Source organism: Podarcis gaigeae (genome assembly GCF_964106915.1).
Source record: "Podarcis gaigeae genome assembly, chromosome: 15".
Classification (NCBI taxonomy): domain Eukaryota; kingdom Metazoa; phylum Chordata; class Lepidosauria; order Squamata; family Lacertidae; genus Podarcis; species Podarcis gaigeae.
The window spans coordinates 40,834,042-40,847,641 of NC_139692.1; the positions used below are offsets into that span (position 1 = coordinate 40,834,042).

The 13,600-nt window shown below is 42.4% G+C and overlaps 1 protein-coding gene across 12 annotated transcripts in view; it reads right to left on the reverse strand.

The window, feature by feature from the left end:
• BRIP1 (BRCA1 interacting DNA helicase 1) overlaps positions 1-13,600 on the reverse strand; it is a 222,354-nt gene that overhangs the window by 206,084 nt on the left and 2,670 nt on the right. For all 12 annotated transcript variants that reach the window (XR_014558454.1, XR_014558455.1, XR_014558456.1 and 9 more), the window contains exons 3-6: positions 12,642-12,753; positions 10,704-10,892; positions 8,531-8,661; positions 6,535-6,660 (exon numbers count right to left, since the gene is read on the reverse strand). Coding sequence is in view for 6 of the 12 variants with exons in the window: in XM_083715016.1 (XP_083571142.1) it covers positions 6,535-6,660; positions 8,531-8,661; positions 10,704-10,892; positions 12,642-12,753 (558 nt within the window). In the remaining 6 variants the exon portion in view is untranslated. The remainder of the gene's footprint in view (positions 1-6,534; positions 6,661-8,530; positions 8,662-10,703; positions 10,893-12,641; positions 12,754-13,600) is intronic.

Below are 13,600 nucleotides of genomic sequence, written 5' to 3' on the forward strand. Positions count from 1 at the left end.
TTCTCCCTAAAAAAACTCAACAACTTTGACCTGAACCCCTAAAAAGGAGGTAGATCTCTGCCAGTCTCTTGGGAGTTGGCCACCCCTGACCTATATTATTGCTGCTTTTGTCTGGAATTGTTTTATTTTTATAATTGCATAAACCACGGATATTGTAAACTGTAAAAAAAACCAAATGTACTGTCTTTTATTACATTACAATTAGAAATAAATATAAAATACAATATATAAAAAGAAGAAATGTAATGTAATTTTTAAAAAAATCATACAGCATCTAGCACAATTGCAACAACTGGCAGAAAAATCATGAACTGGGCTGCCAAGGCTCCCCCTCAGCAATTTTCATGTCGTGTGAGGAGGGCATTTTGGGAACTGCTTGCATAAACTGTTTTAGTTGTTTTTTAGTGTATGATATTATGTATCCTATTGTTCAAACCCACCCTCTGACTTCATAGTGGAGGGCAGGTAAAAAATCAAATCAAATAGATAAGAGGCCCATTCTTCTTCACACCAATTTTAAAAAATAAGAGTTCTGAATGATCCAAAAAAGCACAGCCACACACGTCCAGCCCCTCTACAATTTCAAAAGTTCAATTTACCTAATAAATTGTTACAGTCAGGTTCATGAATGGAAACTGCCCTAATAAAACTTCCACTTCAAAGCAGAAACCGCTTTCTGCCACAGGTGGCAATTTTCCTTTACTCTTGCTCTATAATCCACAAGCTCATTTTAACAGGCTAAAGTGCTGCATACATAAATATCACTAAGTTGTGGTTTATTGTCTTGCGCATATATATATATATATATAGAGAGAGAGAGAGAGAGAGAGAGAGAAACCTGTAGTTGGCTCAGCAATCATGGATTTCTGTTGTAATTCAGAAGAGAACTTGAAGTTTGATGTTGTTCAGGTTCTTTTTAAGCGTTTGCATCTGAAAACCAACAGTGCCCCCTGCTGGGCTCCAGAGTTCTTGACAATGAAATACCACAGAGTTTGGCAGATTTTAAATTCTACAAAGCTTTTCTGTACACTAATAAAAAATTATTGCACGCTAAAACAGATATAGATCCTCTTCTTTTTAGCAAAAAAACTTTTTTTTTGTTAGTGATGAGCGCAATATAAATTTTAAATCCACTGAAATTAATGAGGATGAATGTTAGGTACATTAATTTCAATGGATCTACCATATTTTTTGCCCTATAGGACGCACTTTTTCCCCTCCAAAAATGAAGGGGAAATGTGTGTGCATCCTACGGGGTGAATGCAGGCTTTCGCTGAAGCCTGGAGAGCGAGAGGGGTCGGTGTGCACCGACCCCTCTCGCTCTCCAGGCTTCAGGAAGCTCTCCGCAAGCCTTGGGAGCCCGCGGCAGTTCCAGTCGGGCTCCCTAGGCTTGCGGATAGCAGCCTGCATCTCAAAGCCTGGGGCGCACTGCACAGTGCACCCCTGGCTTCGGTTCCCTGACTTGGTTTGGAGGCTGGCGGCGGGGAGAAGCACACTTCTCCCCGCCGCCAGCCCCACAAGCTGGGGACAGCGGGGAGGCGCAGCGCCGCCATTCCGCTGTTCCCCGCCCTGGTTTGGGCTTCAGGCAGATATCCACAAGGCGTGGGAGCCCGGCGGGAAGTCGCGCCGGTCTCCCAAGGCTTGCGGAGAGCTGCCTGTTCTGGGGGCTGGGGTCGGGGGAAGCTCGGGCTTCCCCCGCCCCAGCCCCGCGCCTGGGGGGGGAAATAAAAGTTTTTTCCTTTATTCCCCCCGCCCCCCAAAATAGGTGCGTCCTATGGGCCGGTGCGCCCTATGGGGCGAAAAATACGGTAATTCTGAGTAAATCTGGTTGAATAGCAATCATTTGTCTAGTAAAGCTACAATGGGAATGGTTGTTATTCCATCTGTGTGTGTACATGTACACACATACCCACCCATGCAGTGCAGTGAGGTGGTAGAATGGACTGAACCACTTTATAGTTTTTAAAAAATGATTCCCTGCAAATATTTTAAAGTCACCTTTAAGAGCAAAAGTCATCTTAGAGAGGCTTAGAAGATAAAACAGAGCACAACAAAACAATAAATAAAACCAGCAATGCTCAACAGAAGAGGAAGCCTAAAATTGTTAAAATCCAGTAACAAGATACAACAAAAAACATTAATCCAACAAGTACTCCTCAAAGAAAAACAGGTATGTCTTCAGAGCCTTTTGAATGTGCTGGTAATAATGGGGCTGCCAGACCCCAGATGCTAAAGCATTCCAGAGACATGGAGCTACTACAAATAAGGCCATCTCCAATCTCCTAGCGCCCACCAATCTAACTGCTGGCACAGCAGGCAGGTGAGATGGGCCTCCATTTCTGATCTTAAAAAACAGGAAGACTGATATAGGTGCAGCAGACTTTAGTAGCTTGGTTCCTAATCAATTAAGGCTTTAAAGCATAAAACCAGCACTTTAAAGGTTAAAGAAGCCAAGGAGGGAGAGAGAAGAGCCGAGGTGTTGTATAGTGTTGGACTAAGACGGGGGGAACCAGGGGTCAAATTCTGACTCAGTCATGAAGCTCTCACTGGAAGAATTTGGGCCAGGAACTATCTCTTAGCCTAACCTACCTCACAGGGTTATTGCAAGGATAAAATGGGGAGTGGAGATAGCTGTTTTACATCACTGTGACTTATTGGAGGAAACAATCTAGATAGATAGATAGATAGATAGATAGATAGATAGATGATAGATAGATAGATAGATAGATAGATAGATAGATAGATAGAGATGATAGATAGATAGATGATAGAGATAGATAGATAGATAGATAGATAGATAGATAGATAGATAGATAGATATAGATATAGATGATTGATAGATAGACAGACAGTCAGTCAGTTCAGGAGCCACTCATTCTGCCTTCCCAGAATGCTCTGCATTCCAATCAATACACCTACACTGTGTTAAACAAAACAGATTTACGCAAGTGAGAGTTCAGTAGGTGTGTCATATATTATTAAAAGTTCATACATTGATTCACAGGGCCAGATTTTTCTGCTGACATGCTTTCAGTGAAGGGGGAAAAAAATCAATGGAGTTACCTTGGCAGACAATCTGACCCATTTGCATTTAATGGAATTTCAAAATTATTCAGTACTTAAAGAAACGGCTTTAACTTGGAACGCTATTTGAGCTCTGATTAATAAATCACTTAAAATTGTTTAAAAGATCTCCTGTGCCCAACTGGTTTTAAAAGCTTACAAGATTCCACTGAAACGAGCATGAATATTACACAGTAATGTAAAAGAAAGGCCCCTTCCATTGCTTTCCATAACATCCAAGGCCACGGGCAGCATTTACACACCCAAGTCATGTAATTTGGTCACCAACGTTTTGGTGACTCTCGGCCAAACACCTGAGCTGTCTCCACTGAAAAGTATTACATGCCCCAGCTGATTTTAGGATTCTAGATGATACTTTCAATTCTTTATTTAAAGATTTATAAACCACATTTTCATATGAAATATATAAATATATATGAGCACATCAGTAAAAGTTAGTTGGACAAAGAATCTCTGGTTTGAAAGGCCTGTCTGAATGGTAGGCATCTAATAAGGAGCAGTGGTAGCTTCTGACAAATATCTGTTGGCATGTGGGAGTCAACAGGACGACCAAAAATGTCCCACTAGAAGATCTCAAAAATCAAGGTGAAGCATAAGGAACCAAGTGGTCCTTAAGGTTCTTTGGGCCCAAGTTGTTCAGGGCTTTGTGAAGTAACACAAGAACTTTGAACTTGGTCCAGTAGCAAACTGGTAACCACTGGCAGCAGAGTGGCATGCTGCCAGTAGCCTGGTCCTGTGAGCAGTCTGGCTGCTGCATTCTGCACTAGCTGCATCTTCTGGACCAGACACAAGATGGAGGTTTTATCTGTGCTTTCATACCTGCAACTGCTTATCCCCACATACGAGGCACCACTTAGTGTCAAAGACAGAGAAACATGTGTGAACTGGCCTTCACAGTTTCAAAAACAACTCATTGTTTTGGGTTCCACACCTGTAGAGACAACCTTTCAAAGAATCTGAGGTAGTCCAAACATAACATTGAACCACAGCTTATAGAATTCAGCTTCCTGAGAATCTCAGCTTTTACTGGATAAAAAACTTCTTTTTTTGCCCTTACAACTGAGAATATATGTTTGAAAAATTGACTGCATGCAGATGTGACACTGAACTACAGTCAGCAGGGTGTGAATGAGTCCAGCCTCTTATTGCCCCCCCCCCCACTTTCACATTACTTTTCATTAACCAGTTAGTTGCGTTTTTCTGTAGTTTGCGCGTCAGCTGTGGCTGGTGTCAAGCAAGCCAACTTCAAATAGTGGTTTTTGACGCTGGCACATTTAAAGGAACCATAGATAATAGTTTTGGCAAGCTGCCATTGGCCAAAAACTATAAGCAAAACTCGCAGCCCAAATTTGCTGGAGAAAGATGGAGGGGAGAGAATGCAAACCTTGGAGAAGGCTAGCCTTGTTTACGTCTGGTTAAACCACAGTTTAGTAGGATATCCAAACGTATTCTGTGTGCAGCTAATGCCTGGTAGAAGCCAGTGTGGCTCCTGGATAAGATTCTCAGTAGACAAGGTTTGGGACTTCAGTGTTCTCCATGGTTTGGTGCGATTTACCCAAGCCTCAGTGACACATGCACTTGTACACATCATCCTTTATTCACATGTGATTCCCTCCCTCCTTTCCTGCTGTGAGGCAAACTATGGTTTGCCATTTTGTCTGAACAAGAAGATTTTTTTTTAAAGAAATAATTGAATTTTTTGTTTCACTTCAAAGCTTGGATGGGAGCCTGGGCTGTTGTACATTCCAAAGGGACAGGGTTTATCTGAAGTCACTACTTGTGAAGCAATTTTGCTGAAGGAATCCCTATTGATTTCCCATAACGCTCAACTCCACTAAAGAAGGACGCTAACTATAGAAGCAACTTAATTGTGCAGTCACTGATTTTCAGTTAGACACTTACAACAGCAACAATGAAAATCAATACAAGTTGCCCAACTTATTAAGTCATTGTGGCAGCTGAGGTCATTAACTCACAGCACACACAAAAAGTAAGCACTTACTCGTGTCAGTAATAGTCCATGCGCTTGTTTAGCTGTTCCTATCATCCCTTCAAGAGGAGTCGTAAAACGAGCCAGCCCAGGCAGAGAACCAAACTAGCCACATGCCTGGTGTACAAAAATCCCTGGGCCACCTTTTTGAACCATACTTTTTAAAAAAGAGACAGCATGAAGAATGTGTTCAAAGGCAGCATTTTACAAGTGCCGTGAATTGAGTTTTGGCATAGCAAAAAAACCTAGCAAAAATAAGCCAGGAAATTCTGAACTGTCCACAGTGAATGCCTCAAGCGCCCCAATACATAAATAAATAAAACTGAGAGGTCCTGTGAGTCTATTACCCACTGAAAAAATAGGCTGCCCACTGCAACTTTGCCTGAGCCAGCATTTTTGCTCTACATCTATCCAGTAGTCTTTTCAGGGAGTAAGCTATTTCCTCCCATCTCTACAGCAGGAGCAACTGAAATACTGAATTTCTCTCTCAATACAGTGCACCTAAGAATTACTTGACATCAGAAAAGGCTGCCTATTGTATCTCTGCATGAGTCACTGCACTGGGATTGTCTTCTTCCAAGTAGGAGGCGCACACAGACTGATTCACAGAAAGAGGTTGGGCATTTTTCAGAGTTGGCAATCACTTACTCATAACTGCTCTTATTTATTTATTTTTTAAAATAATATTTATAGATTTCCCTTCCTCAAAAGAGCTCAAGGGGGTGTCTATCAAAATACAGCAAGCTAAAAACATTATAACAAATCATTAAAACAGATAGAAAGTTTACTCCTGAGCAGCTATTATCAGACGGCAAAAGCCTGGGTAAATAAAAAGGTGTCCAAGTGATGTTCGAAAGCCAGCAACATGGGAGACAGACACAGCTCTAGGGGGAGAATGTTCTTAAAGTAAACCTCCTGGGGGTACAAGAGCAAAGCATCCATCCACTTTTATTTTTGAGCCAAACCGTGTTTCCACTATTAGAAGACTGGGCGACACTGTGGTAAGTGAACAACAACAGCAAGTGGTTCAGTGTATGAAAGAAACATGGCAAAAAAGTAGCAATTCTCTCTCATTATATTCGTTCAATATAAAACGGTTATCAAATAACATTCTGGTGATAAACATCACTATATAACCTCCACAAGAAGAAATGTCGACTATGAAAAAAGAAAGAAAGAAAAAGGATACTTTCTTTAAAACAAAACTGTACATACTATAAGCATCAAAGGCCAGAAAAACTGAAATAAAAGAGCATAGGAGAGATGCAAACTCTCAAGCAGGGGATGCCTTGAATACCAAGCCTGCCAAGGTCTTTGCTGGAGAAAGAGCCTCTTAATGTTAAAGCACCAGAAGGTGAAGGAGCAGGTGGGCCAGCTAGAACACCTGGGTTTCCATGCTCAACTCTTCTGCAACAACATAATTGGTCTTTGCTTCTTGAATCCAGAGCAGCCATACTTACTGTTTTGAGAGAGAAAGGGGCCGATTTTTCAGAGCACACAGTCAATTCCCCATTTTTCTGCTGCCGGTAAACCTCCAGAGCGTCAACTAATTGGGTTCCGTGGGACAGCCGGTGCCGTTTCCTTGCCTGTAAGGAACACCCAAGATGCCTGTAAAACTCAGGTAGGAGGCACAATGTCTCCTTTTAACCCAGTGGCTTTTCAAAAGTTCCTACATTGATGGGATTCCTTTCCCCACAACCAGTCTGTCATGGACACTGCAAAGTATTCTAGGCATTTGCTAGAGGACAAAGAGTTCACCTAGGAAAGTGGCCAGGCCAGCTGTATGTTAGCATGGTCCTGTATCAGAAGAATCCACCCTAGAATGTAACTGAAACTCCATAATGAGGAAGGCATGAGTCAGACGTGTCTAGTTTGCTATTGTCTCTGCCATTTGGGTCTTAAGTTGCTGAGCTAGGACCCAACTATTGCAGGTGTGGGGAACTTGGGCATGGGGGCCAAATGCACACTTCAGGCTTCTCTATCTAGACCTTGGGACTCTCCTGAAGCCACACACCCCTCTCCCAGACCATAACACTCTCCAGCCCTGTTATTGTGTCCTTTTTGCCTGGCTGGAACATGTCCTTTAACTATGATCATGCTTCATATTTGCATGGATGGCTGTATTTGTAAAAAAAAACCTTTGAGTGGCTGGAATGTCATCTACTCTGCAAGAAAATTCATCTTGCCCCATCAGTTTCGGCCTCTGTTCCTTTCCATCCTCAATAAAGTGCCCACAAAGTGCCCCAGTTTTTTGCCAACTCTGTCGTAGATATGATGAACATACATTCTAACACAGCTACAATTTAAGATATTTAGGGAATAGAAAGGCTGCATGCTTTAACCAGTAAGATCAGGGATGAGGAATTTCTGTGGCCCTCCAAATGTTGCTGAGCTACAACTCCCATCACCCCCAGCAAAGAGGGACAATAGTCAGGGATAATGAGAGTTGTAGCTCAGCAGTATCTGGAGGGGAAAAATTTTACATCAACTGAATTTTAGATTAACAGAAATTCTAATTGTTGCGAGTCAAATGGAACAGCATTTAAAAACCATTTTAACTTGTTGTAACAAGGCATGAAAAACATAATAAAGATGGCCTGTCCTTCCAAAATGACTAGCAGGTTTCATTCATTTTATGTCCAGTTATTTCACACTTTCTCCAGTATCTCAGAAAGTTTCAGTGATATGCATTTGTCTTTACATGTAGTCGGTTAATTAAAAGGCAGACGATAAATGAACGCAAACACTTTTAAAAAAAATCAGCGTACAGCCCTGAAATAAAGCACTTCAATTTTAAGATATGTCTGTAATTAATCTTGCCTTGTAAATGTTCCCAAAAGTTAACAGCCTATTTTTTAAAAACCCAATTATTAGCCCATTGGGCACTAACAGGGGAAGAACATAGAATTGAATTTAAATGCTGAGAACAGAAGAGGCAGCTTCTCTCCTCATTTCTATGAAAGGTGCAAACGGGAAACTGAGGACCCATCTAGACTTCCACTAGGAAGCATGGGTTCAAGTGGTTTTCTGCTTATCCCATGCTTTTTGGACACAGTTTCCAGCGGTTTTCTGTTTGCCCGACTGCTTTGCTGGGGGAAACCCAGTATTTAGCACTGAATTGAAGCAAGCGTCAAAAAGGCCCATGTTTTCCTGGAGGAAAGTGATGGGACAAGCGTAAGTATGGATGAACCCTGTATGTTCCATCCATCCTCCGCAAACCTGCTCATTCATCTGCATGCAATTCCGGGTCACTGCAGGCAACCAGACTAGTGCTTAGATACAAGGCTGAGCTAATAACAGCCTTCTGTGGGAGAAACGGGGGGGGGGGGGGAATCAACAGTCTGGGTTGGGTTGTGACTCAGTCCTACTAATCTGTACATTTTTAATTGACGTGCTGATCCATAATTGGACTGATGGAAACCTGAATTAATTTTGCTAGCAGCAAACTTTACTCACCTGCTGGTCTGTTTCTAATGAACGAATCCTTTTCCTATCTACTATAAAATCATCATCTCCATCTTCATGTGAAGACGCCTGCTTCTTTGCAGATAGTTTGGAAGCGAGTGTGGTTCTTGAGCTCTCATCTGCTATGGCAACATATAAAGTAGAAAATCCCTATTATTTAGCCACTGTAGGAAAAAAAATCACGACGAACATGGCAAGAATAAAACAGCACCGCCAGCTACCCACATTATAACAAAACTAGCACACAACAGCATATTAGAAAAGAAGTGAAATGCTAACATTTATAATTGAACTCAATATTATAACCCAAAGCTAGCAAACTCCTCTGCTGGTCAGCAGAAAGATCAGTATGACCTCCCCTTCCCCAACTGCTTTATGAATTTCTAGCTCCATCTGCACAATACATTTAAAGCAGAATCATACCACTATCAGACCCCTAATACACCTCGTAGAGCTACCATTTGCAGAGTGGTTTAATAGTCAATCCCTCATCTCAGAGAAGGTGTGAACTGTAGCTCTGTGAGAGGAATTGCAGCCTCCTAACAACTCTCAGCACCCTTAACAAGTTGTAGTTCCCAGGCTTCTTTGGGGAAGCCATGGATGTTTAAAAAGGTATGATGCTGCTTTAAATGTGTAGCGCAGATGAGGCCTTTGTCTTGGGCAGTATACACCGACTCTGCTGCAGCACTGTGTGTTCCAAGGTTTCCACAGCGGGCTGACCATATTGACACTAGTGCTGCTCCAAAGGGATCCTTCTCATTTGTCCTATTATCACTGAATAGATGCTAGAGAAAAAACTATTCTTTATTGAATCTTATAAAAACCTTTTCCAACAAAATCTGGAAGCCAAAATAAAAGATAAAAGAACCCTTCAATCCAACATTTTTCACGTCTCTGCTGTAACATTTGCAGCTCCTAATGGAGCAGGGGGGAATCTCTGGCCCATAGGTCCAATTAGGCTCACCAAGCCCCTCCATCCCATTTGGCCACAGGGCCAAGCCACACCCAACTACCACCTATCACAGGGTTTCCCAAACTTGGGTCTCCAGCTGTTTTTGGACTACAATTCCCATCAACCCTGACCGCTGGTTCTGCTAGTTAGGGATGATGGGAGCTGTAGTCCAAAAACAGCGGGAGACCCATGTTTGGGAAACCCTGACCTAACATCAAGCATGGGACAGGCAATGTCACAGCTGCAAATAGTGCCAAATAAAAGTATGGAACTTCTACAAGTTCCAGATCAGAGTCATTCTGCACTTTCAAGAAATAGGTCCTACACTTTGAAACTCCCTGCCCATTGATATTAGGTAGTCACCTTGATGTATTTTTTTGTGCCTGCTAAAAACTCTTTTGTTCCAGCAAGTCTAGCCACATGTAATTTCAACAGACTGTTTATTTTAAACTTCTTAAATGTCTCATGTTCTAATAAGGGTATATTTATTAAATAAACAAACACAAGTAATGGCTTAAAAAGAGCCATTCTTCTTTGCAGCCCCAGCTTTGGTTCTCTCCCTATCATGCAGCTTTTGGAATAAACTGAAGATATTTAGGAGTTTCTGAGTGTCTCAGATTCCTTCCAAAAACAGTGACAAGGAAAGGTGTCAAATGCAAAAGGCACCAGTTTCTGTGCTAATTTATTTTTCCTACACCTGACTTTAGCTGACTGGCAGGGGGGGTCTGCCCTGCCCACCTGTCAATGCAGCCTGCAGAGGGTTGGGTTATTTTCAAATCCAATCCTCCAGCCAAAAGTGGTTCCTTACAGGGGTCCTAATGCAACAGTTCTGATATTACTGCCCTTCATCTGAGGATCACAGGGCAGCTTACAATATAAAAACACAAAAGTTCATAACCTAGTAATAAATGAAAACAATAACACACACACGGTTCAAAAGACCATGGTGCCCTGATTACTATCCCCCCTCGCACGAAACTGTGAATTGAACCTCAGAAGATGCTAACCCATATGTCGTGTTACTAACACATCTGACCAATAATCCCAACTTTTTCTTTTAAGGCCCCAACTATTGTAAAGCTTCCTGACCTAATTGCCTGGAGGCTATATCTTACAATGGGTCTTTGCAAGCTCACCCTTGAAGGACATCAGTGCTGCACGTGCCCTTCAAAGAAGTTTAAGAAACATTCCAAGCAGTGGCTTGAAAATTACCTTTGTTTCTTGACTTGGTTCCACTTTTCACGGGTGTCACCGTTCCGCTGTTGGTGAAGGAACAAGATGCGTCTTGACTCACCGCTACACTGTTCTGGGCCTGAGCTGCATGACAGCGACAGCCACATGGCATCAAGGTCTCTGGCTTCTTGCATTCCTTTGAACATGGCAATTCATCAAGCGGTTTGTCTGAAGAGCAAATAGGGGAATATTATTCACCTTCTTTTCAAAACTCCAAGAAAGAGGGAGCCCAGTGAAGATAACCTGGGACCTGATCCAGCTGGACTTCCCCCCACAACAAGAGTCACCCACCAAGAAGTGTTCCAGGAGAGAGGGCTCATGGTGTCATTTGCATGCTGTGACACAGAGAGGTGTGTGTTGGGAACAGTTTACATCAGAAAAGTTTCCAATGCCACATAGTAGCGATAAATCCCCTGAAAAATATGAACTTCAAATTCAAAACTAGCAAGCTGGCCTAGTACAGTATTTGTTATTGGCAAGCATTCATTGTTACTAATGATCTCATGAAAAGGATTTTCTTTTCCCAGCAGAAAAAATGAAGCAATAAAAAAAAATCCGCTCTAAATCACTGATGTGGCCATCATTATCAGCACATTGGTGGGTTTGGGGAGTGTATCCAGAAATGCTTTGATTTGCAAACCCCTGTGGGATTTTTAAATTTAAAATTAAGCTCAGTATATAAATAAATAAAGTGTGTTTTAATGTTCTCAAATTGAGCGGATATAGGATAAGGCGGCCATTCTGCTGGTGCAGCATCTACTACATCAGGATAGATAAAAGAAAGTGCTTCTTTTTGCAGCAACATAGTTAAATTATGGAATGTGCTCCCACAGTAGGCAGTGGCAGCCACCAGCTTGGAGGGTTTTAAAAGAGGACTGAACCAATCCATGGCTATAAATGGCTACTAGCCATCATGGTTATGCTCTGCCTCCATGGTCAGAAGCAGTAAAGTTTCCGAATACCAGTAACTGGAAAACACTTGGATCCTGGTTGCAGGCTTCCCACAGGTAGCTGGTTTGCCGCTGTGAAAACCAGATGCTGGTCTAGATGAGCTACTGGCTTGATCCAGCAGGCTCTTCTTAGGCTCACATTTCACCCCACCCCAGCATACCTGGGCTCTGCCCATCAATGAGCTCAAATTCGAAACAGTCGAAGATGAATTGGGTGGCAGCTCTAGTTATCAAGCGTTGAGAATCTAGTAAGGTAACATGCCCAGACTGGACCAGAGTCATGCACTGCGGTGAGCTCAGACCTTACTCAACCTCCTCATCCTTGGAAGGTGGAGCTGCTTTTCCCTCGGATCGTAATTCTTTTTGTGCCCAGGGACCCCACTGTCCTCCTGAATTGTATGCTAAACATTGCAGCAGAACTCAATAATGAATAAATGACAGTCAACAGCTACTTGAATAATTTACAGACCCAGGAAAAAAATACATCTTCCAGCCAATTGGGCCACATAATTTCAGGCAGCCAACTATGCATTTCCTATGCACAGGGTGACCAGAGGCAAAGGAACATGGGGAGATCCCAATGCAGATTCAGACCATTGGTCCATCTAGCTTGGTATTGTCTACATTGACTGGCAGCAGCTCTCCAGGATTTCAGGCAGGGAGTCTCTCCCAGCCCTATCTGGAGATTCCAGGGATTGAACATGGGATCTCCCACATGCATAGCAGATGCTCTATGGCTCTTCCCCTCCAAAAAATGCCAGGATGGCTCCTGTACCTTTGAGTAAAAGAGGAATTTTCAGCATGAGCTGTTACACAGGGATAAAAAAGCCCCATCCTCCCTTGCCCTCAAACACCTTCAAATGCCCTGATTATCAAATACTGTCGCTTTTCTAAAATAAGCACAGCCATGCAGACGGGCCTCTCTAGGGGAAAGACTCCAAAGCTGAGACTCTACTAAATGGCTTACCGTAAAGTGACTGTTGCCATGACAATGCAGAGCAAAGCAATGCCAGGCTTTTCCCGCTTCCAGTAGGACTCTCCAACAGGCAGTGCTGCTTGGAGTTGAGCCCCTTCACAATCTGTGAGTAAATAAATATAATAAGTACAGGGGATTGTAAACCATCTTGAGTGAATGATATTAGTGCAGTAACGTGTGTTTTTTTAAAATAATATCATCTGAAATACCCAGCACAGCCTAAGAAAGTATTTGCTCATCCTGGAGGAAACTATTAGGTTGCAGAGGGGTATGTTTTGTAGGTTCTGATGGTTGCTTCAATAAACCATAGTTCAAACTGCAGTTCCCACTGCTGATGTTAACAACTGTGGTCAATTTGCTAGGACACTAAGGAGCAGAGAGGAGTGAGGAACCCAAAACTCCAGCAGCTTTTTCACACCCTGTTTCAGAGTAGGATTGGAGAACCTGTAGCCTGCAGGTCAAATCAGAACCAGCAGATGTCCCAATTCGCCCATTTTCCCCAACCTTGCTCACCTGTCCCTCACCTGACCTCATATGTGTGGGACAAATGAAGACATGGCTGCAAAGAAACAATTGGGAGCCTTATAGATGGGCAAGACTTACTGTAAGTGCCGATCAGTGCTTTTTCCTTTCTCCTCCTGTGATGAGGCTGCATTTTAATGTTGTATTTTAATCTTGTTTTTTAAGTTGTATTTCAATCAACTTGTTTTTATTATTGGTTGTTAGCCGCCCTGAGCCCGGACTTGGCTGGGGAGGGTGGGGTATAAATAAAAATAATTATTATTATTATTATTATTATTATTATTATTAGAACACATCCCACAGGGAAACACTTTCTTTGACTGCAGTATGATTTTAAACTATGTGGGGACAAAGAAGCAGGGTTTGCAGCAGGTGCAAATTCTGTTTCTTTTAACAGCATAATTTGATTTCATAGGGCAAAGGCTTTA